Below are 25,402 nucleotides of genomic sequence, written 5' to 3' on the forward strand. Positions count from 1 at the left end.
ATTAATACAATTACAGAATAATTCTGAAAACATTATTTCTGCATTTGTTAGAAATCACATATTTCACTCAGTCTTGTAAAAATGTCTGACTGAGCTTCCTCAGTTATATAACTTACCTGAACTATTTTTTTTTTTTTCGGTCTCAGTAAAGTTTTACTGTTATTCTAATCAGTATGACTATAATATATGGGCTCAAATCCTGGATATCGCTCACAGTTAAACTTGGTAATCCCAGTACAGACTAAATATAAGTGCAATAATAATGTATTTCAGTTCTGCCAGCTGCAAAATATTTTCAGTCCTCCTTATAATTTTGATTTAGCTTAGATTTGGGAAATACTCAACAAAACAACAATATTTAATAGTAGAAGTCTTTCTATGGAACTTGTTTGTATTAAGTGCGGTGACAGTGCCACCACGTGGCAATTTAGAGAAATCACACATCTTCGTTACTGGAAATTTTTCAAACCTGGAACATTGAAAATTGAGGCTAGAAAGCTGAGTTCTGACCAAAGATGTTAAAACAGAAATAATAAAAGTTATAAAATCACATAAAATATTCTGCAGAAGAATCTAGAGAGTCTATGAATTCCTACAAATTCCTTGGCTATCTTTCTCCTCCGCCCCTAATTTTAGGGGTATTCTTGCATCTATTCCCTCCTTTGATCTACCAAAAAACAGAAGTTTATGCAAACTTGGCTTTTGACAACTCCTGACACTACCATCAATCTAGTTCCTCTGATTCCTACTGAATGACTAACAAAAATTGTAATCAAGAATGGTCAGTCTTTAGCTAACCATGCCATAAAATCCCTATATGCGGTTAGCCTTTCTTTGCCCACATTAATTTCTTAGAAAGGTGTTTCACAACTTTATTCCTCTGGTATTTAAAAGCTTCTCCTTGCCAGTATTTATACAGAGTCTGTAGGGACTGATATTTTTCATTGCCCACTTTGCACTTTAGTGTAACCTTTATGGATATGCAGAGAGATATCATGTTCCCTTTCAGCCCTCATTTTGGGAAGTTAAGCAAATCACCCCCATTAGTCTGCTCTCTAGTCCTAGCCACTGTAAAAGATAATCCTTGTCCTTGAAGATACCTACTGTTTATCAGGTAATACACATTTATAAAATTCAGCATAATATGGACAGGTTTATCTCTATATTTATTCAGAAAATCTTTGACAGAATGCTCTTTTCTCTCCTTTGGAGCAAGAACTTGTTTATAATATCCTTTTAATTTATTAATATTAAGCAGGTGAAATGCTGTGTTGGGAGGGAAGATTTTGTTGACATTGAATTCAACATATAAATTGGTGATTAGATATAGATTAGTGTCTTGTACATTTTGGTTTTGCTCTGCTTCATGCTGCTGTGTTTCTGTAATCAGTAATTACCACTGTAATCAGTAATTGCCATGTCTGTGATTCACTTGGACTTTTCCAGCAGTCAGTAAAGTGAGAGGGTGGTATTCAGCACAAAGGTTGCTGCAGCAGCTTCAGATTCAGTCATTGAGGGTTTTATGTTGCTCTACAGCACATAATTCCCAAGATGCATTTGGGCCCAGTGTTTTAGCAATTCATAAAACATTGGAACTTGCCACCGTTTTCAAGATTAATGACTCTCAAATATGGCATAGCCAGGGAGCAAGGGTGAAGTTTAGCTCTAGGTTGCTGTGCAATGCTCTGAACGCAACCATGTAGAGCTGCTCTGTCTTTGCTACTGTGTCATAAATCAGGGAAGGGGGAAGTAAGTTCAATTACAGCCAAGAACACACTTCCATTTGGTTTCAAGACTTACGTACAATAGGAATGAAAGCCACTTTGTGAGCTAAATTCAGAGCTACTCTACTGGCTCCATTTTCCAGATTAGCTCATGACCTAGGAAAATGGGATGTGTTAAACATAAGAATAAATCTAAACTTGCTCTGCATTTAAAATATATGTTTGTTTTGCTGATTTAGTGCTGGTGCTGGAATAGACAGGAGAGCAGCCTCAAAAAGCTGTGTTGCAGCTGCCTTTTTTTCTACCAATTGCTTCTTGTAATCCTGACATTCACTATTACCATTAACTGAACAGATATGTTAAATCACAAGATAAATTGCAGCAGCTAAGACAACACATAGAGAAAAAGATGGAATAAGAGCAATAAAAGGCATAATGAACATTTCACTTGACATGCCCCTCAGATATTTTGAGGAGTAAAAAAGATGTTTTGCAGGTTGTTAGGATGACAGCAGGATGAACGGGGCACTCGTTGGTTTTTAATTAAGTGTAGTATGGCTCACTTTTACATTAATAAATGACACCTTGAAATAAATTATATCACCAGCATTTTCCAGGACTGGCTACTGAGCACAAGATGTTGCTGTTGTTTTATAACAGGAATAAAGCCAGGCTGATTTCGTTTACTGCGGAAGTGCCCTTTGTGCAGCTCAATCTCATAAAGCATAAACCAGAGCAGTGAAAGGCAGATTGTCTAAATATACCAGTGGCTCTGTGTATTTCTGGGACAGTTTCTAATGACAACAATAGCCAGTACCTTGACCCTGCTGTTCTGAGAGACGAAAACCCCCATCCTGTGCCACCTTCCCTGTGGCACTAGCAGTTGCATGGCTGCCCAGTGAGTCAGATCAGCTCGCTGCTCTGACCGAAAATTAACGTAACAAAAAGGAAATAATTTTGCTAGTTCTGTATCGGATGATTTTGTACTATGGTTTAGAATATATAATGAAAAATACGATGCTAATGATTACAATAGAATGTGTACACAATACCCAAAACACAGGTATGGTTTCTAATTGCCTCATTAACTCACCTTATTTCCTTCCCTGCAGAGTTTAACTGTAAAGTGTGCCCATATTATTTACGATTTGAAATGCCATAAGACCAAAAGTTGACATTTTCCAAAAATCAGTAAAAAGTAAATTTTAGTACATTTTACAAGCATTTCTGTTTGTAGTTTTCGTTCTTAAATTTTCATTCCAAGTTTTATTTTGGAATAAAATTTAACATTAAGTTTTAGACAGCCTGTTTTTGTTGGAGGGAACTTTGGAGGGGGAAGGTATGTTTATCTGGAGCCTTACTTAAAAAAAAGTAACATGGCATTCCAAGATCATTGCCAATACTGTCATCGATTTTACCTCTGTCTTCGTGGGGTAAAGATGGCAGGGCTAAATGAGGCTGTAGAGCAAGCTGATATCATTTCAGAAAGACAGAAAGTTTGTAGGAGACCAGAAAAAACAGGTTCCCGAGTCTGCAGATCAAAATATTTCACTGAGCTGTTGATAAAGGGCAAAAATAAATCATGGGTTGACTGTATTTTTCATATGGTAACATGTAAGTACTTGAATATGAAAAGGGATTTTTTTTTCCCAAGAATGGATTTATGATCCACAGCATGAGATCTTTAAATTCCAAAATATGCTATACATTTAACAGATAAATACCTCCTTTGAAGAACTATTTAATAGGCCATTTGGTACCATGTTGTACCAGTTGTTTACTGACATCTAGGCAGGTTTAATTAACCATGTGTTTTGTCTAGAAAAATCAGTTAGCAAAGAAATATATCAGATTAATCCAGTGTCAGCTCTTTCATTAGTCAGGATTCCTTTTTCTTCCAGTAACCTCTTCTGTCCTTTATCATTATTCTTATCTTCCACTCATCTTTTAATGAGTTATCCTTCAAAAGTTTACTTGAAAATTTCTGCTGTATTGAAGCCTGACTAAAAGGCCAAGTAGTTAACCAAATAATATTTTTCTCTTTCTTAAGAGAAATTCTCAGGTTTCTTACAATTCTAGCATTTCAATAGTCCAGTCACAATATACCAAACAATCAGATATTTTATTAAAAAGCTGAACTACCAGCCCTGCAGTTTCATATACAGGTTTTCCAGTATTTCCTTTTGTGTTCTTCACAATATATTTTAACAGTGGCTTCTACAGCATGTTATTAGTCAGCACTCAGATGTAACTCAAGATCAATTTTTCAGATGAGGAGAGCTGTTTTCCTGTTGTTCTTTTTTCTTAATCTCTTTATATAATCATTAATTCTCTCTCTATGTTGCTCATCTCAGATAGAAGTTTAAATGCTGAATATTTTTTCCTGTACATCTAGTTATGGGATAAGGGGGATGAGTGTCAGTTTACTTTTAACAGAATTTAAGGAGTGGTATAGTGCTCTTGAGAAGATGGAAACAGAAGTTAGGCACTGTATATGCCTTATGTGTTGCACTGTATTACAATAGGAGACTCTTATTAAGGGTACTGAAATTAACTCTTTGTAGAAAAAGCTAATAAGGAAGGCTGTAAAATTCCATAAAATACATCATCTGAGTGTAGATTTTTAATTCTCCCTTCTTCCAGTATTCATAGAAATCTATTTCTTTGGATAAGTGTTCTTATGTATGGTGATGGTGACCCTGTTTGGTTCATGTAACTACCTTCATGCAGATTTTGCTATGAGATTTGAAAGAGGCTTCCTTATCCCTGTGTAGGGAAGTCTCCCACCCTGCATAATATGGCCACTGTCCAGCATAACTAGTCACATGCAAAAGGCATTCATAGTGAAAGATTATTTGTGAAATTGTCAATATTTGTGGAAATAGAAGAGATCAGTCAGGCTTCATTTAAATACAGGTATCGTTTTGCATCTCCAAGAAGCTGCAGATGCCCATGTACAATACTCCTTATTTCTCACATTTTGTGAATTTCTGCTTTCACAGGATGGAGTTTCAGCATGGGCTCTGCCTACCAGTTCCACAGCTGGCGGGTATTTGTGATCGTCTGTGCACTGCCCTGTGTCTCTTCCGTGGTAGCCCTCACCTTTATGCCAGAAAGCCCACGGTTCTTGCTGGAGGTATAACTTTCCAAACAGTTTTTAGATTCCAGTCAAAATTATTTCTGTTTTTACATCATGACCTCTATATGACAGGCATTAAGATTGTTCAGTGACTATAGCGAATATGTTATCTGTATATACGTTTTGTTTAAATGTTTTAATCAAATGTTTAGGTTGGAAAACATGATGAAGCTTGGATGATACTCAAGCAAATTCATGACACAAACATGCGAGCTCGTGGTCAGCCTGAGAAAGTCTTCACAGTGAGTATTGCTTTTAAAGCTAATCACTTAGCACATCATCAAGCTTGCTGACTGGCAGGGTATGGAGGGCTTAAACAATCAATATTAATACTCTGCGTGACAAAGCCAATCATTTGCACTCTAAATACAAGAAACAAATTCCTACTGAAATTGTTATATATATATAGCAGATGTTAAGATCTCAACCTTTGGCCAGCATATTCTTGAGTGTATGAACCCACAGTGTGATAATTTTCTCTGGTGTACTAATGTACTTAATAGACTCCATCTGTGTTTTATTTACTAAGTTTACTTCACCCTTAATAATAACAGTAGGCACATAGAAGTCCAAATTAGTTGGCTGTTGTGTCTTTAAAGCTTTTGACATTTTTTTTTTCATTTTTATCAGCAAAAATAATAATTTTTACAAATTCATTTTCACTTCTGTGAAACAGTAATTTCGGACATTTAAAGTTCTCAAAATATCTTGGAAGCTCAACTGCATCTTGTTGACTTGCATGTCTAATGATAAGGCCTTATTCAAAGTATCAATCGGTTGTTTCTATTTGGAGAAGAAATTGGCAAGTCACATGTGGGACTTATTTATGGCATCTTCCTTATTTATGAAGGATATACACAATAATTTTGTCTTCGTGGATACAGTAGGACCAAACAGCAGAAGGTGTTTTCTTGTGTTGAAATCCAGTCTGCTTCTCCAGCTTGTGCTGTACCATGGGAGTGCTGGCACTCTGCTCCCTCTTGGAGCCATGTGTAGGATGTTTTTCCTCTTCCAGAGGCTTTCTTCTTACTTTAATGCACATGTAAGTCAATTAAGAAATCCTCTTAAAGCTTCTGCATTTGCAGGCAGTCTCTGGGAATGACCATCTGACCATATAACTTTATTCCATTGAGACTTGTAGTTTATTGCCTTGGATGTAGTTTCTGTTGCCTCCATTTAATTTTTTCCACACAGAAGCTCAAGAACTCCTATATTTAGCCTGAAAAGGTGCTGGTTAGTACATCTATCATGTTAAATCCACGTTTATTGATACACCGGTGACCTACCCCTAATCCCATCTAACCTAATGTTTTATGTTCTGATTTCATTTACAAGTAAAGGGATTTGCCTAACACCATACAGCTAGGGTGTAATTTCACAATTGGTTCTTGCTGATCTGAGCTGCTTTCAGGCAGAGTATGCCTGCCCCTGGTCACTCTTTGTTTTTCTTCTGGCAGCCTTGATATTCATTGACTGATTGCACAGTCAGCCATAGCACAGACCCTGCCCCCCTACGGTGTTGGTTTAGGCACGAGGAAGAAGACAGAAATGTGCTGGGACCAAAGGTGGGAGGAAGGATCAGCCACAGTCTCACATCAGTTTGACATAATCATAATCACATCCTAAAGCAGCCGTGGAGAAGAAAACAAAGCACGTGCTTGTTGTTTCCAGTTCTTGTGATCTAACAAGTCTTTCTCTCTACGGTTGTTAAAATGTTACACTGAACCACGTTGAACTCAGCACTTTATTTATAGTTATTTGTGTTAATTGGTCAGCCATGAATAAGGCATGAATAAGGAAAAAACACCACTTTCTTGGGATTTTTGCTAGTTTCTGCCATGAACATTGGGAAGACTCAACTCCAGATATCGAGGAGTTGAAGGATTAGAAATACTGTACTGTACTGTCAAGGTTACACATGTATAGAAGTCCCTATTTTTAGCTTGCATTAATGTAATTAGAAAAATGCATCATTGTCTCCTCATTGGACAATATCTTATAAAACCCAGAAAGCAAAGAACTTACGAATAATTTGTTTGGCACATCCTTGTAGTCTCTCTTTTTTTTAATATAAGTTAGTCCTGGATATTGTGACATTTTGTCTAAGTAAGTAATTTATTCACATAGCTCTCCTAAACCCTGTTGCTTCAGCCAGTACCATTCGATGACTTATGCATTACTCTTTTCCTCCACTTCATGTCAGCAGTTACATCAGATACATTTTGATAGTATGTTTTCTAACTTTACAGCTGATGTAACTTTTTCTCCATTACTGCTATAGTTTTAGTGTGCTTTCCTTTTATATGTTTTCCTAATGATATTGATGTCATCTTTTCCTAGAAGCTTTTTTCACAAGTCACGTTTATTCTTGTTACTCATGTTATTGAGGATTTTGCGTTCAAATCTTTAAAACAGAGAAAGCATCAACTGATGAACAGTTGGTTTTAGAGTTAGAAACTCCAAAATGAATGTATTCTAGTTACTGACTGTGGAGGTGGTGGCTTTTAATACTTTTGAAAATCTCTCCTGACAGCAGTGACACTAACAGAGACGGCAGTAAGTCGATAGTATCGTCTATTATGGGACTACCCAAGTTAAACGTTTATGTACATGCTTAATTACCTTCCTGGGTCCTTAAAATATAGATTCATTAGATCTGTTGGTTTAAATGTTTAAGGAAAAAAAAAAAATCTTTGTATCCTTAAAACCAAAATTCTCTCCACTCTTTCATTGCCATGTATTAATTAATCTTTTTTTTCTGCAAACATTTTCCTTTGCAGCATGTCTTGATTTTGTAAAATTTAAAACATTGCATAATTCTAACCATTTCTTTTAAACAGAAGTTGCATTTTCATTAAAATAGGTATTCTTTATTGTTTTTTTGCTTTCATTCTTCGTAGACTGACAGCTGAATTTGCATGGTCCAGATGGACCATTGTCCTGATTCAATAGGACTTTTCTTATGTTAAAGAACCATCAAGGCCAGGGTCTTTTTGTCCCCAGTCACATACAGTGCTCCTAGGATATATACATGTTTCCCCAACCTCCAGAGATCCAAATGAGCCAGGTGGCCAGGACAGTGAAAAGGCTGCCCCTGAGCCTACAAGAGTGGTACTGGTTTATATAGCATGATTCAAAGTGCATGCCCTTTCTGCCTGGAGGTGTGGCACGTGAGGATGTCTGTATGTACAAGGTCTTAAATAATCTTGGAGGACTCAACTCAGTCTTTTGTATAACGTTTCATAAAAGCAGTTTAAGAGAAGCTTAAAATCAATGGAATGATGCAGACAGGATTATCGCTATTGAAAGGGACATGACGAGAAGGGTACAGGCTTTTGATATAGTCATGGTTTGGCAAGCTGTAGTATTTTAGAAATGAGGGTGGTTATAGCTAAAACTGCTTAGTGGGCTTTTATTTGGTTTTGTTCATGGGATGAGGCTGCTGGTGAATCTTAAACAGTGTACATCTGCAAAAGCAGTGGGCTGAAAACTAGAGCTTTACCATCAATACTGCTATTCCCTGATGTCCTGTAATGCACTATGATACATCTGTGGGTGGTGATGTTCTCATTCTGTTAAGAAGAAACACAAGCTATTGCTGTCTTCAGAAACTGCAGCCAAACATTTAACACTCTTGCTCTCTCCCTCCTTATATGTCATTTCCTTTCCCCATTTTATTTATTTTCTTTCTGTTCTCTGTTTGTCTTCTTTCTAAATAAACTGTGATGAATACACTGCCTTTTGTGATATCACTATGAACCTGGCACCAGAGCTGAAGCCAAAACCAAAACCATACAATGGTATAAGCTTGTCAGGTCCTGTGTCTGGAAAGACCATGTAACACATTATTGTTCTGCTACGCAGGAGAGTGCAAGTGAAAATTAACACTGTAGGCAATATCACATTCTCTGTCACTGGTAATTCTGTATTTTTCCCTGATGTCTGTTTATCTCATTTCACTTTAGATGAAGTAGATGATTGCTTATAACAGCAATAACATGTGTGGTTCCAGATCATTTCACCAAACTTCTTCTTCCTTCGTTAAAAAGGATAGTTAAGTTAACATTCAAAAGACAAAGAGAATTCCCTATCTAACACTACAGGAAATAAGAACAAAAGAAAAATGTTATTCAGCTATTGATTCTTAACATTTTGAACTTTTATTACTGTATCTTTAATCAATAGACTTTCAACAATGTTGTGATAGCAAGTCAGAAACAACTTGAAAGCAAACTCTGGACATGGTTAACGGAGTGTTTAAATCATGTGTTATCCTTTGTGGCATTAGGGGTATGTACAGCAACACTCTAGCAGAAACTGACAGTAACAGCTTGTTTCAGTCAGAGGAAATGGATTTCCTGCATGCTTTGAAAGTAGAGCTTTTCTAATACAGTTACATCCATAATGAACTTTATGTTATAGTGTGCTACTATTCCTTTATGTTTCTAAAACATTTCTAGTGCAGACACAGGTTTAATATCTGCTCATTTTTAGTTTACGGGATTTATTAAAACCTTCCAATACTCCTCGACAGGCAGTTAATGATTCAAGAAAATGCAAATATTTGCTGTTCTGTTTTTATTTCTAGGTTAACAGAATCAAAACTCCAAAGCAGATAGACGAACTCATAGAAATAGAGAGTGATACAGGAACTTGGTATAGGAGGTGTTTTGTTAGAATTCGCACAGAGCTATATGGTGTAAGTAACAACATCTCTGTTTGTTCTGTCATTACCTTTCTTCTTTTTAATTAGCCTTCAGAAATGGGATGGATTGATTGAGCTCATGCTGGTGGTAGCTGCAATGCTACATTTTCCATGCAACTGGGAGATTCAGGAACCGGTATAAGGTTCTGGTTTCCTGACCCAGAAGAGGTGCAGGTGAATCACAGAGGTTGGTCCCAACTTCTGAGGAGGAAAATGCTGCATTGGTCTTCACAGAAGTGATAGCTAATAGTTACATAGCCATATTCCCAAGCACCACAATATAATATGTACTGAGAATGCATATCCATATATAGCTATGGAAAGAGGTGTCACATGGTGAGATGAAAAATTATCAGCAGGAACATGAGGCAGCCTCATTACTTACAAATGGTAAAGCTGTGAATAAATTGTGTAAATTAATTTCAATAAAACCTTTATAAGGCATTGTATCTGCGTGTATTTTTAGGCATGTTAAATATTTTACCAGAAAACTATGTTAGAGCTATTTCAGAGAGTTTAATACAAGCTCACTGGGACTGTGCTCCATATCCTTTTTTACTTTTTTACAAAATCAGAATTATCCAGTATCTTTGAATCTTCTAATGAAAATTGAGAATGAGAAAAGTCTCATTAATTTAAGAAAAAAAAAGTCACAAATAGCTTTTCACAGCTGTTAAAAATCTGGCATCTTAAAGCTCTCCAGAGCCATGATGAAGAAGTGTTGTAAACCAAGCTTTGTCACAAAATTGCTTTGCTTGGAACAATGGCATTTTCCCTATAAGAAAAAAAATAATCCCGGTAGTGTCTACTTTTACAGTCATTTGTCCAAAAATGGAGTAGTTGAGTATTGAAATGTTATGATCTGGCCTTGTTACTAAACCAGCTTTAAAGGAGTTGCAACTTAGTTGTCTCACATCCTTGTTATCTCACTGGACTAGCCCCTGGGTCAGTGCACCTTCCTCATTGCATGACGTGTGCTGAAACCTCCTAGGACAGACTACCTTTTCTTTTCAAAAGGAAGAGGTCATCTTGAGATGAGAGAGAGAGAGAGGAAAACACCACTTTCAGTCAGCTGTGTTGTAGCATCTCTGACTTGGGGGTAGTCCCAGCTTTTAATCATATAGTTGAAGTACCAATTTCTATCTGTGATAGTTTATGATAGATCAGACTCTGAGTGTGTCCCTGTTGAATTACGGAATATAGTTTGTCTAAACTTAAAGCAGTGTAATACTGGGAAGCAAGAAGAAAACATTTCTGACAAGATCTCTGGTTTATTTGAGGTAGCAAAATGAAGCTGCCTAGAGGTGAGGAAAGTTTGAAGTGATCAGGGCAGGGGGAAATTAACAGACACAGTCCACACTGGTGGATAAAAAATTTGATATGAGCCAGCAACATGTGCTTGCAGCACAGAAAACCAACTATATCCTGGGCTGCATCAAAAGAAGCGTGGCCAGCAGGTCGAGGGACGTGATTCTGCCCCTCTGCTCTGGTGAGACCCCACCTGGAGTACTGCATCCAGCTCTGGAGTCCCTAGTACAAGAAAGACATGGAACTGTTGGAGCAGGTCCAGAGGAGGGCCACAAAAATGATCAGAGGGCTGGAACACCTCTCCTATGAGGACAGGCTGAGGGAGCTGGGGTTGTTCAGCCTGGAGAAGAGAAGGCTCCAGGGAGACCTTATTGCAGCCTTTCAATACTTAAAGGGGGCTTATAAGAAAGACGGAGAGAGACTTTTCAGCAAGGCCTGTAGTGGCAGAGAAAGGTATAACAGTTTTAAGCTGAAAGACGATGGATTTAGATTGGACATTAGGAAGAAATTTTTTATGATGAGGGTGGTGAGACACTCAAACAGGTTGCCCAGAGAAGTTGTGGATGCCCTGTCCCTGGAAGTGTTCAAGGTCAGACTGGATGGGGCTTTGAGCAACCTGACCTAGCTGAAGATGACCCTGCCCATCACAGGGGGGTTGGACTAGATGGAAAGTCACCAAATGCACACAACCTGGCTATAGCTGGAGATTAACATACCTGTATGAGAAGTACAGCTATGACCAGTATCAAAGAGCTGATCTGCTCTCTCTGATGCCCTGAAGAAGCAAGCATATCAGAATCAAAAAGCTTCTATCATTTAACAAAATTGTTCAAAATACGATTTAAAATAAATGTATTTCCTAATGATTTACAGATTTGGTTGACGTTTATGAGATGCTTCAACTACCCAGTGAAGGATAATACAATCAAACTTACAGCTGTATGGTTCACCTTGTCTTTTGGGTAAGAGCGGTTGAGATCTTAAACGATTTTTGATAGACTTGACAGACAGAAGAATCATCTGCATGCAAATCTGTCACTATGATTATCCTTTTTATGTGGAAAGGTTTTATTCAGTATCCTTCCACAAAATGTTACATTTATTAGTCTGCTCTTGGTTGCAAGCCCAACTCATCAAAAATATCTGCTTCAGAAAACTGGCATCTTCTGGGGTCAACATCTTTCAAGATTTTTATTTTATGGAGGATTTTATTATGATGGAGCAACTGCTCCATCATGTAAGTGGCCGAGGGAGCTGCTCGTCCTCACACAGATTTCCAAACAAGTGACATTGACAACTGAGATTTTTCTGTTTTTCACAGCTACTACGGCTTATCTGTCTGGTTTCCCGATGTCATTAAACATCTGCAGTCAGATGAGTATGCGTCCCGAGTGAAACATTTCCACAATGAGGAGGTTTCACATTTCGTCTTCAACTTCACACTGGAAAATCAGATTCACAGCAATGGACAATACATCAATGACAGGTTTAGAGATTTCCTAATATCCTGACTTGTTTTAAAGCATGTTTTAAAGAATGCCCTAATAATCTAGTATTTTTCTCCATTAGCTAATGGTAGATGGGTTTGTTACTTTTTAATGGGAATTTATTTCTGCTCTTGATTTCTTATGACTCGTGGAGCATGGGGAGAAGTGGATCTGTACATTCCCTGGTGGTTCCTGCGTTGGGATCCCCCATGCAAACCCAGCTTCCTTGTCATCCTGAAAAACAGACCGAAAAGCCTAAGTTAATGATACTTCCTTTCACAGTAGGATTCAAAGGTTTTCAGACACAACACATGCGGCATATTGCAGGGGGCTGGGGAAGGACGTACTTTCATCTCTGTTGCTGGTTCTTTTCTTATACTGATGAAAGATGCTTCTGTGAAAATGCTGAACATTGAGAGGCTGGGATCTTATCACAGAAAAATAAAAGCTAAATGTTACTGTAAATCAATAAAAAGTATGAACTGCTCTGAAATGGGAAACAATACATTGGCAATGCCTTTTGTGTTTTTTAACTGAATCCAAACATATTAATGCTCTATCTGGACTTTACAGATAACTAGATAACTTAAGGGAAAATTAAACACAGCTATTTTAGGTATCTGGTTTCTCTTAAGAAATATACAGAACAACCATGTGAATGGTCTCCTGGATGTCATGGTGCTAAGTAATTATTATTTCCATAGGAAAATCTATATCTAAGTGAATAAAATTAATTATTTTGGTAATATGGGGCTTTTAAAATTATTTTTATAAGAACTTGCATTTTGACACAGTTAAAGGTGCATGGATTGCAGACAAAAAATAGCAGTTATCTCATTTTTAAACTAGCCATAGCTTCCCCATTCTGCTCCTTTCCAGGAGGTAGATGTTCTCCTAAAAGCAAAGAACCATCTACTGTCAGTAACTGACAGCACTCTGTAAACCAAAGTCTTACCAATTTGAGCTGAAAATTCTTGTAAAACACTAAATCTAATGTTAGTCTACTCTAAAACACTAATTTACTCTTTCAAATGCAGAAATTTAATAGGTCTCTGACAGTTATTTGAGATTCGCAAAACATTTTCCACAGAAGTATGAACTCTGATATTCTTCCTCCACAAACGTTTCAGTAGTCCACTCACCCTCAATCTCAATGTTTCCTTCATGTTCTTTCTTAAGTAGAAGATCCATCAGTACTTGGCTTTTTATTTCATTACATTTCTGTTGGGTTTTAATTCAAATCATCGCAACACCAATTTTGATATAGTCACAACATGTTTCCTGTCCAAAGGTAAAAAGTGCATCAGACGAATGTAGGACACGCATTCTGTTGTTTCTGTTCCAACTGACTAATCTAATTGCTAAACTTTCTTTGTTCTCCTCTGGAATTAGGCTACATTTTAAAATGGAAAGTGCTATATGAAAAATTATAATGAGTTGACACTGAACGCCAGCCTGATTTTAATCAGTCTGTCACAAATGATAAATGATACAGTAACTAAAACTAATGGGCTGAAAACACCATTCTTCTGACCAATACACAAATAGAATTCATTAGCTAGTAAGTCTTTTCCTGTGATAAACACAATTAGCTTTTGCTCTCCTTTCTCAAAAAGATGTGATTCCAACAACCTTATTGGCAAGAGAGTTTAATTCCTACTATTTCATAGGTAGCATATTTTGTGTGTTACTATTTCTACTATTAGTCTTGTAAGAAGAAAAATACTTAGCTAGTCACACTGGGTTTAATTAGAGCAGAGCCAGGCCTGTGTTGAGAAGACTTTGCCATTTTAACAGTTCTTACTGCCATATAAAAATTAAAGCACTGCTTTTCAAACTGTTGCCACTTCGGGTGAAGTCTGCCAGCAAAACTGCCCTTTTTTTACTTGTAGTTTTTTTCACACCTTCATATGAGATAAAAGACATCACAAAAATAATAATGTATTGCTACATCTGTCTTTTTTTTTGTTAGCATGAGGATGCTATTTGGTAGAATTGTACTAAAAAAGGCTTACAGCATTGTTTTAATCTAGTAACACTGAGGTAGAAAATTACTGCTAGTAATACACTTTGTCATTGGCTTTTTCTATGAACGACTTGATTGACAGTCATGATCAAAGGCCTGGGAGTTAAATGAGAGTCAGTAGGAAGATGTTCAGAAATAAGAAAAGCTATTGACAATTTGTTTATGCCTGTTTTATGTACACAGTTAATTGCGATTGCATCCACAGACACAGGAGTAACAAACACATACTCCCAGTTAGATATCTAGCTGTATAACTGGCAATGTAATTGTTGTGTTCATGTTAAATGATTTTGCAAAACCATTTTTTAACACATGGACTAATATGTCTTGCATTTGAGCCTGACATGGTGCCCAGTGTGTTCATCTGAAGAAACAGAGGTTCTTCAAAAAATTCTTTATTTACAGCTTGTTGCTACTAGCAGGTGCTTGTTTGTTCCAGGAGACTAAGTTTCTGGAGCATGATCTCCCAATTTCCAACTGTAATGTCAAATTACAAGTAATCGTGATTTTACAAGGCTATTCTATGAATGTCATGACATATTGGTTTTGGTTGATGGTTAAGGGCAAGTAATAACAGAAATATTATCAAAGAATTGGTATTACTGGTTGTGGCCAGTAACTATGTGGAGCTATTTGTCTTATTAATGCCTTTTCTGAACAATAGTATATAGAAGCAGCTAATCATTAATTATGCCTCCAGAATGCCTGTAAGGAATCTCCATTTCTGGGGTTGAGATTTTTTGCACCTGTACAGGTACATCAGCTTGACCTCTTGCTCTTTCTAACCTATGAAGGTAGACTGATAGAAATTATTTGTATTGGGCAGGTTTATTATGATGAAGTTTAAATCAGTAACCTTTGAAGATTCACTTTTTAAGAACTGTGTGTTTGAAGACATTACTTCACTGAACACATACTTCAGGAACTGTACTTTCGTGAATACCACCTTCTACAACACAGGTATTACGAGAAAAGACCTGAACATCCATTGTTCAGCTAAGTGTTCTCATCTTATGTTTATAATTTCTGGATTTCTCATAAGGCATACAAGAAGCCCTGCTGTAGGGAATAAAAAGCTATAAGAAGCAACAGGCCTCCGTAACGTTATAACAGAAAAGCGAAAGGATCACACCTGCACTAGAGATACCACAGGCCTAATATTGACTCAGATAATAAACAACTCTTTGATTTTAATCATCTCTAAAGAGATTCAGTCTGGACAGGACAAAATATATTTACTGCTTTACTGGTAGCTTTAACTGGTGTATTTTTATTTAGTCTAAATGAGACTGGTGAAATACTTTGTTCATTGTGCTTGCTGTGACATAGGAATCTGAGTTCAGGATTCAAACTACCTAATCTATAATCATTTCCACTCTCCTAAGTATTCTAACAAAAATAGGAATGTGTATTTTCATATGTTTAAACAGAGGAGTCTTTTATTTTTCAGTTTAAAAAACAACATAACTGAAAGTAGAACATGGCCAACTAAGCTTGTTGGAAAGGTGGGGCACTTCTTACTGCTTTCCTGTAACTCCAGCAATCATAATAGTAATAGAGTTAGGTTTCAGAGCAAGCAACGCCCAGCTTTCTTTGCATGGAAGGAAGGTATTCTTGATTCAGGTTATAAAGCTGGCAGGAGCAACAGAAAGTAAGTGGAAGTATAGAGAGAGATCTCCAAAATGGTATTGGAAGAAGAATGGCCTGAATGGTTTATGTAGTAACTCATCCGTGCTCAAACTGAAGACCACAAGGCTGTCTCAGAAATGAAAATTAGTTTAATCTGAATTCTGTAGGAACGTTTTGCTTTAAAGGAAGTCAAACCAAATTGAGCACAATTGGCAGTCTCGACTGAAAGGCTCTCTGGTGTGGAAATAGAAGGTCTGATACCGAGCAAGACCGAGTGATAGAAGTTTGCAGATAGTCAGTGTTTTTTATGTAAGATCAGCTGGTACTGAAAGGCCTTAATCAAATACAGTCCAAGCAGAGCTGAAATACAGTAATATAATTTGCCTAATTCCAGGCCTTAGTTGCTCTTTTTCATGAACTTTGCATATTTTTCTATTAAGATAAAAAGGTATCAAAATTAACAGCAATAACTAGTCCCATTATATGAAGAGTCAGATCTCCAAGTTGTCATTAAAGTTGCCCAAACTTGAAATGTTTTTAATCAAAAGCTGCACATGGAGTCAGCTGTTAGCTGAAATGTTTCATTTTCTTCTTTCCACAGATCTCGAGCAATATAAATTTGTTGACAGCGAATTGATAAATTGCACATTTTTCCACATCAGGACAGGATGCCAGATTTCTTTCGATGATGACTACAGTGCCTACTGGATTTACTTTGTTAATTTCCTGGGAACTTTGGCAGTGTTACCGGGGAATATTGTGTCCGCTCTCCTGATGGATAGAATTGGACGGTTAACAATGCTGGGTAGGGGCTTCACTTTAAAATGGGGAACACCACCAAAACCTAAAGCTCTCCCAATAAAGTAACATGTTCTCTTTTTAAAGGATTTGGTTCAGAGAGATGCAAAACATTCCTTCTGCAGATACTTTGTTTAAGTGGTGTCATAAGGGCCATTTTTTTAAAAAAATGTTTAGAAACTCTAGGAACAAAAGGTTCTGCAGCCACTTCTGCTAGGCCACATTATCAGTCATTGCTCTTCCACGCTGATATTACAAGACTGTTATTTAGGCATTTGGGATGAGATTTTGGAGAGTGCTGACCATTGGCTTGTCTTTGCTCCAGCTGAAAGGAAAGCAAGATGTGCACAGGTGACCCTCAGCTAGTGGAGTAGCTACTCGAAAGAGTCAGCAGTCCTTTACCTGTTATCCGTTTTGCAAAGTAACACAGTTGAAAGATATCACCTATGGACTATCTGCAATGACAAATCTGTTTTCAATTTACTGAAATAACAATGTGGTAGTTCATTGTGTTAATTTTCTAGGAGAATATCTCTATATAAATGCAATTCCATTCAATGTTTTTATTGCTACAACATATGAACAAGTTTTTTGTAATTGCAGAAGATGAGGAACAAGGAAGAATGGGAGTCATTTTCCCCAAGAAGCTTGCTTTGGGACTTCAGAGAGGGTTCCAGCTTAATACTATATGATATATCCTAATATTTGAGGAGTTATGATTTTTTTCTTTGAGCCCCTTACAACGTTTGCCTGCCTGACTGGTCTTACCAGCAGAGGAGGTCTCTGTAGTTTTTAACTCAAATATATTGATCAGCTATTTAGCTACACTGTGAATAAAAACATTAGACAAAGCAAACAAAGATTATTCTTTAAATACAGCTCCACTTCGTGTTTGTTTCACTTGTCCTGTACCTAGGTGGTTCCATGGTTCTCTCTGGCATCAGCTGTTTTTTCCTGTGGTTTGGGACCAGTGAATCCATGATGATAGGTATGCTGTGCCTCTACAACGGCCTCACCATCTCAGCGTGGAACTCTCTAGATGTCATTACTGTGGAGCTATATCCCACAGACAGAAGGTATGTGCAGATACACCTCCCCTAACCTCACTGACACTATCTCTAAGTAGCAGCAGAAATGGTAAATAGACACGGTTACGTATGAGCTTTACAGTGATAACGACGTTTTTACTGTGCTGAAGCTTGTCTTATGAATAGCAAGGGGAGAAAAGGGGTTTTTTTGAGCAATTTAGTATGTATTTTGCATCACATATCACCTAATCAGGAAAATACCACAAATGTAGTTTCATATGAAAAAAGAAGGCCTAGCTGCTACTCTCATTTAAAACACAGCTAACGAGTAGTATTTCTGAAAACAGCAATGGAATATTTCTGGGTTTCCCCTAGTGCCACTGGCTATGAAGGCAGTAGTTGGTCCAAAATAGCAATATAGCTGCATTTGTATGTTGGCTGTGAAATGGTGGGGATGATAATAAAAATCACTGTCTGGAACTGAACAGTATCTTCTGGAAGAGGTTGTGGGCTTGAACCATGCTGAGCTGTAAATCAGTCTGCTACAAATTTGTATGCAGGGTTGCTAGGAGTGTACATACTCAGCATTAAGCAGATATAAAAATGTCTTGGGCACTGCTGCTGACTTTTCATGGCTCTTGCAGGAAAGCTCAGGACAATTTTCATGTCCTGCAAGCATTACTACTAGACGACATGGTGGGTTTTTTCAGATACAGGGTATTTTTTAATGCTGATCTTATGTCACTTAATGGACTGAAGGAAAAACAGTCGAGTCATATGCTGTTGTATGTCAAGTGTAAAAATGTAGAAGCGGGATTTTCTTGAATAGACTGCGATATTTCTCCTCCCTCCCGTCCTTAAACAAATTTTATGTAAAATTGCCCAGATTCCTGCCAAAGGACAGTGTGTCCTTTCTCCTGTCACAGTGCTATTCATTATGTCATTCACTAGGAGTTTCCAATACGGTGAAAAATATTTCCAGTTTATAAATGTGTGATGCCTTGCGGGCAAGTCTAAGTTTCTGGACAGAGGTGCAACTGGCTTTGGTATTTTCCATTCAGGAAAGGAAGACTGTAGACTGGCTTCTCTGTTTTCTTTTCATTGGTATTTTTAAAATATATGCTTCTTCACACAAGAAATTGATGTCCATTGTTGTGGTTGTATCGAATAACCATACTAGGCTACTTATGAATCCAAAGCACTAAGCTTTAATATTAAGCACTACTGTTTTTATTACACCTCAGTAAACTGTTCTTCTGGGAAGAATTATTCTATCATCCAAACTCTATGATGTAATTCTAATAAATATCCTTTAGAAATAGCTATCTTTTTGGTATTCCTGAATGTAGCAGCCACAAATATTGTCTTAAAATGAAGTAAAGAGAAATAATTGCAAAAGTCATTGATGTTAATGGAAGAAAAACTAATCATCACTACTAGGAATGATAGAAGGAATGTAGCTGATATCTATTCTAGAGCATCTGTCTTTGTAGCTAATAGTTGTTTTTAATAGTTTCTGCTAGCTTTGGGATTGTAGCAAATTCTTCCCCATTTTTCTTGATAAAAAAGCTTATGTGTGCAATAATAGCTGTCTGAATTCCACCTCAGAAATTTACTTGCAACTGGGTTGTTGGGGTTTTTTGCAACAATTCAGATAGGAAACTTATCACTTTATATTATTGATATAAAAAGGCTGATAGGCCGAATCTACCAGTGCCAGGAAAGATGTTGCTGATATATACTGTAGATGAGATTTTTTCTTCAAAGTTCCAAAAGCGATGGAACCATCACTGCCAGTTATTGCCAGCTGGGTTGTAAGGACATGAGCAATTCTAGAACTCACTTTCTAGACATGTTTTTTTTTAGACTGGGGCCAAGCTTCTTCATGTTTTATAGAACTATTTGAAAATTGTTTCCCACACTTTTTTCCCTGGTGTTTTTTTATCCAGACTAGCTACAGTTTAACAGCCACCATTGTCCACCTCTGACAGTCCTGTCTTTCCTTCTAAGACTCCTCTGATCACCATAGCCTGGCACGACTTGAATATCCAGGTTTTGCAAGTAGCTGTAGGGCTGAACAGCCTTTCCAGGCATATATGGTATATGAAGTTGCCTGAGCTGTTTTTGCATATGAGGCCCTTCATGCTTAAGCTGATGTCCTCTTGTACTTTAAAGTTGCATCCAGAGTGAATCTGGTCCTGAAACTGCCTTCCAGTTTCCCCTCAAAAGGCAATCTAGGCGCAACAACTTTTCTCACTCTGTCACTCTTTTACTATTCCAATATGTACTTTTTTCCTACTCTCAACCAGTGAAAAGACCACAAACTGGCAGCAAAGTGCAACTGGAGGTTGGGCTGGAATAACAGTGTGTGGAAGGAGGCCAGTTCATGCTGCCATGCACAAAAGACCAGGCTGGGCAGCCCCTCCTTTTCCTCCTGCACGACTCCTGTTGGAGACCGGCCAGCTGCCAAACCACCGGGGCTTTGCCAGTGTCATGCAGGCTAGTACAAAAGGTGTTTCATAAATTGTACTCCAGGTTATTTAGGGATCATACTGGCTTTTTGCCAGGTAGGGGTGTGGTGAGCAATTTGGAAATGAGCAGTGTATATGATACACGGCACACATTTCAGTTTCTTCTTCATCAGCTGCCCGCAGGGCAAAGTTAAGGTTGCTTCAAAATCTTAACAGATTTGGATTCCATATGTATTCACACTCATCTACCTATTTACATTTTAATTTACTAATGCCTGGATTTGAGGTAATTATGTGGTTTGCCCTAAATTCTTGATGACTACTTTCAAATTTTATGCCATTGTAGCATATCTTTTGCCTGCATATTCTTTATAAAATCTCAGTTGATTTGCACAACTGGTAAAATAAGAGCTGTTAGAAACTATATAGATTTCAAATGGTTCTCAGGTAGCTGACGAAGTTGTGTTAAAAGGTGAAGATATGTTACTACTGCTAGCCATAGGTAGGATTCTGTCTTCCATATTACACACATGGTGGTAACGAGTAATCATTTGATTTTTTTTTTTTTTTTTTTTACTTTTCAAGACACAGATTTTAAAGGACACTCATGATGACTAGCTATAAACTAGCTGATTTCCAATAAGCAAGTTAATTAACCAGCTCCACAGTGTAAAGAACTTGTATGAACTCATCTTTTGTCTTACCTTTTCTTTTGTCTTTTGCCTTATTTTCTTAATGGCCAGTGCTATTCTGGACTGCTCAGCAGTCAGCAGGTTCTGAAAAGTCTTTAGTTGGTGATGACCCTCTTGAGGGCCAAACCAGGCTATTCCATAGCCATGGAAGCTCTGCTCTGAAGGAGAGATCTTAAACGTCTTGCAAACATTTTTGGGTGCTCCTAGAGTGCTTTCTTACTCTTTTGTAAACTTTCCATATTTTCCAAACATTGCTTTGAAAGGAGATGATGTAGAAATTGAGGCATATAGGAAAAAGACATTGTTAAAACAGACTTTAGGTGCCTAATTTGACAATCCCAGTAACTGAGCATTTTAGAAGAGAGAATGGGCTGAAAGTATAACTTCCACTGCAGCTGTAAGTGCTCAGCATTTCAGCAACACAAACCTGAAGGTGCTAAGCGGAACACTGAGAAAACGTGAAATGCATACTTAATGAGCATCTAGTTAGCTTTAAGTGACTTGATTGCATCATATACAAAATCAGCGGCAGGAACATGGATTCTATCCTTTCTCCTGACAGCACTTAACTACCTTAACCACGAGACTGCTTTCTCATCTTGCAGTCCCCAGCCTTATTCACAGTGCACCTTCCAACTTCTGCAGTGGATGAGGGAAACCAAGTTTTCTTCACTACATATATGTTTTACCCCTCAAGCTCTCTTTGTTCTGTGCATTGGCAGAGTGATGCGGAAAAAAAATACTGTGCGATGAGGTAGTTATGGCTTGTGTTGTAATGTGTGTGCCCAAGGGGCTTGCAATAACATTGCACAGTTTCCTAGCTCTGCCTGTAATATAAATATGAATGGAAGAGAGTTAAAATTCTCTGAAGAAGTAACATTTAGGAGATGTTTATGACTTTAAAATGCAATCATTACTTTCACACAAATGATAAATATCTTCTTGTGAACTAACTTGGGAAACACCAACTTTATAAGCCAAGACTCTTGTCAAGGAGTGGACACAACAAACAAGCCAAACCTAAACAGAAATAGGAATAGAAATAGGTCATCTCCCGCAGAATAAATCAAGGTCAGATTGCATCAGATAACCAACAATTCATCAGTTTTACTACAGCTGCCAGACATCTGGGTTTGAATCTTGTCCAGGAATATTTATAATTCAAGGTGTGCTATAAAATGAAGTCATCCTGGTTTGCCTTTTTTTAATACTTCAGAAGTAAGTTCATAAGGGTTTGGTCATAATTAAGAAGTAAGTTACCTATCTTCAGTTCATTATATTTATCTTTTTCTCGTCTTCTTGAGCCCTGAGAATCTATCTCCAGAGTAATAAACATTATTCACAGGGTATCTTAAGTCCAACTTTTTATTGTTGTGGCTATCAGAAGAGAAGTTTTCTATTCTTTTGAGTCATAACAGCAGTCATTGACTTACAGTAGACTTCCTAACAGCTATTTTCTACTGCCATCCTGTGGATGTGATTCAACAACATTTTGCTGAAATTTCATGTTAATGTTTTTAAGGCATGACATGCCGAACCTGTGCAATGCCTTAGGCCGTAGTCCAAGGCAGAAAGGCAAATTCCACAGTTTTACTTGCATACTGAGTGCTGTAATTGGCCAGGCTATGATATGAATCTCTATACTCATTTTTTAAAAGATCTTAAAAGGTCTGGACATTAGAAAATTGTCCATAGTACACTCAGAAACTCTCTTTTCATAGCCTTTACATATTAACAACACCCACAAACATGATATTCAGAGTTTTTTGTAAAGTGCTGGACAGGCTCAGTATTAGCTCTGGCAAGAAGGTTATAAAAAATCTGTGCTACACATTTAGTAGCACTCCACTACAGGACAATGAAGTCCTGTAGTACTCTGACTATCAGCAATGGAGAAGTGGGCCTGAAGTATTTTACGTAGGAATATAAGCACCTGGTCTAAGAAGCAGCATATGTGGCAACCAGGAAACAAGCTCTTTTAATCTAAAGGCTTGGATAATCCCTCTATTTTTAACTGTTTGGACTCTTGCCATTTTTATGTGGGGCTTGGGTAAAAAGAAGCTCAGTGTTTTTCATTGTCGCAGCTTTCTCAGCAAGAGAAGTAAAATACATTGGGGAAAATTCCTTTTTTCTAACATCCAGCTTTCTCTCAGACCTGACACTTTTATAGGACTTTCACATTTTTCTCCTACCAGTACTAAACTCTGTAACTTTTTTTTTAAGGCAATCCCAAATTGATTCACCAGCATTATCTTACTGATGTGTCTGAAAGATTTATTGGCATTCTCTAGCTGGACAAGGGATTCTTGCTGCCAAACTCCCTTGGCCAGTAATAAGGATTGCTCATGGAGTCAAAAAGACATTTTTGTGCCAGTGCTTTGCCCCATAACTGATCAACAGAACGGAAATTGGTGTATATAGTGATGGCCTTATAGCTTTGGAATTTTTCACTTAATTCATTCATGATGCTGAGATGACACATCACATATCTTTGATCATTTGCAGACTTCCCATACACTCTAGCACTTTCCTGCAACACTGTAGCAAAAACCGTACTAGTGCTGCAAGAGAAGACTATGCTCGTTTATGTATGTGAATTGCAGCATATTTATTGCCTGCTATTTTTACTTCCCTGGATTCAGTACAATTAATTATAAAGGCATGAATTAATACAGATTTTAGCTGATTCGAATCACAAACACTGTTCTGAGAAAGATGTTTAAAAACCAGCAAGTCTGAATTTGCTATCCCTGGAGCTCAACAGTTTGCTCAATGACTTTATTCTGACTATTCGTACACAACAAATTCACATTCAAACACAGTATTAAAATTGAGGGATATGAAGGCAGAAGGTTGAAGAGTAACAACCTTCAGGTACAGGTCGCAACAACATTTTACTTAAGCCTGTAAAAATCTTACTCTTCCTGCCAATGATGTGCGTATTTTAGGCAAAAGGACATGCCTGAAAACTGCTTAAAGATCAAAAGATTGAACTTCTGCTGAGTTGTTTATTTTCTGTCATCAGGACAGCCAAAGGATATAAAAATGGGCTTACTTTGTCCTACTCTTCTTTGTTCATAATTTGATAACATTAATGGGATTAGTCTAATAATGACCCCTTACAACTGGAAAAATTGAGTAAGTCCATTTTACAAAGCAGAACTGGTTTTCAGTGCCAACAAATTACCTTAATTTTGCTCAGATATGAGAGGTATTATTTTACAAAATTACTTTAAACCTTAACAAGGCAATGTTGGCTATATAATCTATAATAGATCTAGATCACAGTGGCAGCCCTTAAGGTGCTATCTGTAGAGCCCAGCACATGAAAAGAAACGGACCAAATTGCTCAGAAAATTATGTTCAGATTTCTGTTACAACTAGGTATAAGCAAATAGCATCTGTGAAACAGCTTACCTTTATAAAGCAGTATAAACCAACACTGAATATAAGTAAAGCATCCCCATATGTTTTGTGCTATTGCCTTTCCAAAGATTTCCTGCCTGTATCTATCCAAATTTGCTTTAGCTAGATCTATGTATTCTTTGGGGAGTTCTGGTATCTCTCTGAATATACTGAGACTGTTGATGACTAAGTGTCTGCTTTCTCTATGTGAACACTGTATTTTTCCTGTTACTGTTATTTGGGGCAAGTTTGGTTTTACATCAGTACTGGCAGCTGAAGAAATTGTATTTACACGTGCAGACACTGATCACAACCAGTCACCACCATAACTGTAGAAATACTTTCTGTGCATAAATGAGGCTGAAATTAGAACACTTCTGACTCTTTTCCTTTCCTTCTTCCCTAACTTGTTCAAAATAGATGCAGCCTGTTATTATCCTATCACATAAACTCTGTTTTCCAGGCTGGCTGTGTTGTCTTTAACCTCTTCCTACCTGTTTGCAATAAAGTCTATTTTACCACAGTCTTTCCTCTTCGTGCTTGTCCTTCCTATCTGCACTCTCGTTCACCCTAGAAGATGCATCAGTCTGGAGCTCCTTCCCTCTCAGGAACTTCTCCCTGTTCTGGTCAGCTTCCTCCAGATATTCTTCTGATGCTCTGCTTTATCTGCCCTTGTAGTACAGATGTTTCTGTGGTAGAGATTTGATCTTCCTCTCATAGGCTTTGAAAGATCACTCCAGTAGGGTGGCTCTTTGCTTCTTCCTTCAGTGCATCTCCCACTTCTCCTTTGGGCTGATTCCTCCAAAAGTCTTCCTTAAAATGGGGAAGTTTTAACTTTATCATTTCTCCTCTGAGGAAGGCATTTTCAAGGAGCTGCTGTAGATTTTTCCTTGTCAGAAAGCTTCACAAGCAACACTGTCAAAGTTTCCTTATCAGCTCTCAGTGTTGTGCTCTCAGGAAGCCCTCACTGCTCTGCACTGTCAGACAGCA

General features: G+C 37.6%; 1 protein-coding gene across 2 annotated transcripts in view; it reads left to right on the plus strand.

Annotated features, from left to right (window-relative positions):
- The window catches only part of SV2C (synaptic vesicle glycoprotein 2C), a 119,772-nt gene that overhangs the window by 82,061 nt on the left and 12,309 nt on the right, over positions 1-25,402 (plus strand). For both annotated transcript variants that reach the window (XM_087742235.1, XM_087742237.1), the window contains exons 5-12: positions 4,727-4,860; positions 5,016-5,105; positions 9,452-9,562; positions 11,750-11,838; positions 12,198-12,362; positions 15,216-15,349; positions 16,620-16,823; positions 17,733-17,892. In XM_087742235.1, the coding sequence (XP_087598361.1) occupies positions 4,727-4,860; positions 5,016-5,105; positions 9,452-9,562; positions 11,750-11,838; positions 12,198-12,362; positions 15,216-15,349; positions 16,620-16,823; positions 17,733-17,892 (1,087 nt within the window). The remainder of the gene's footprint in view (positions 1-4,726; positions 4,861-5,015; positions 5,106-9,451; positions 9,563-11,749; positions 11,839-12,197; positions 12,363-15,215; positions 15,350-16,619; positions 16,824-17,732; positions 17,893-25,402) is intronic.

The sequence above is a fragment of the Nipponia nippon genome, unplaced genomic scaffold (genome assembly GCF_047370975.1).
Source record: "Nipponia nippon isolate SJK-2023a ecotype South Korea unplaced genomic scaffold, ASM4737097v1 scaffold_8, whole genome shotgun sequence".
NCBI classification, from domain to species: Eukaryota; Metazoa; Chordata; class Aves; order Pelecaniformes; family Threskiornithidae; genus Nipponia; species Nipponia nippon.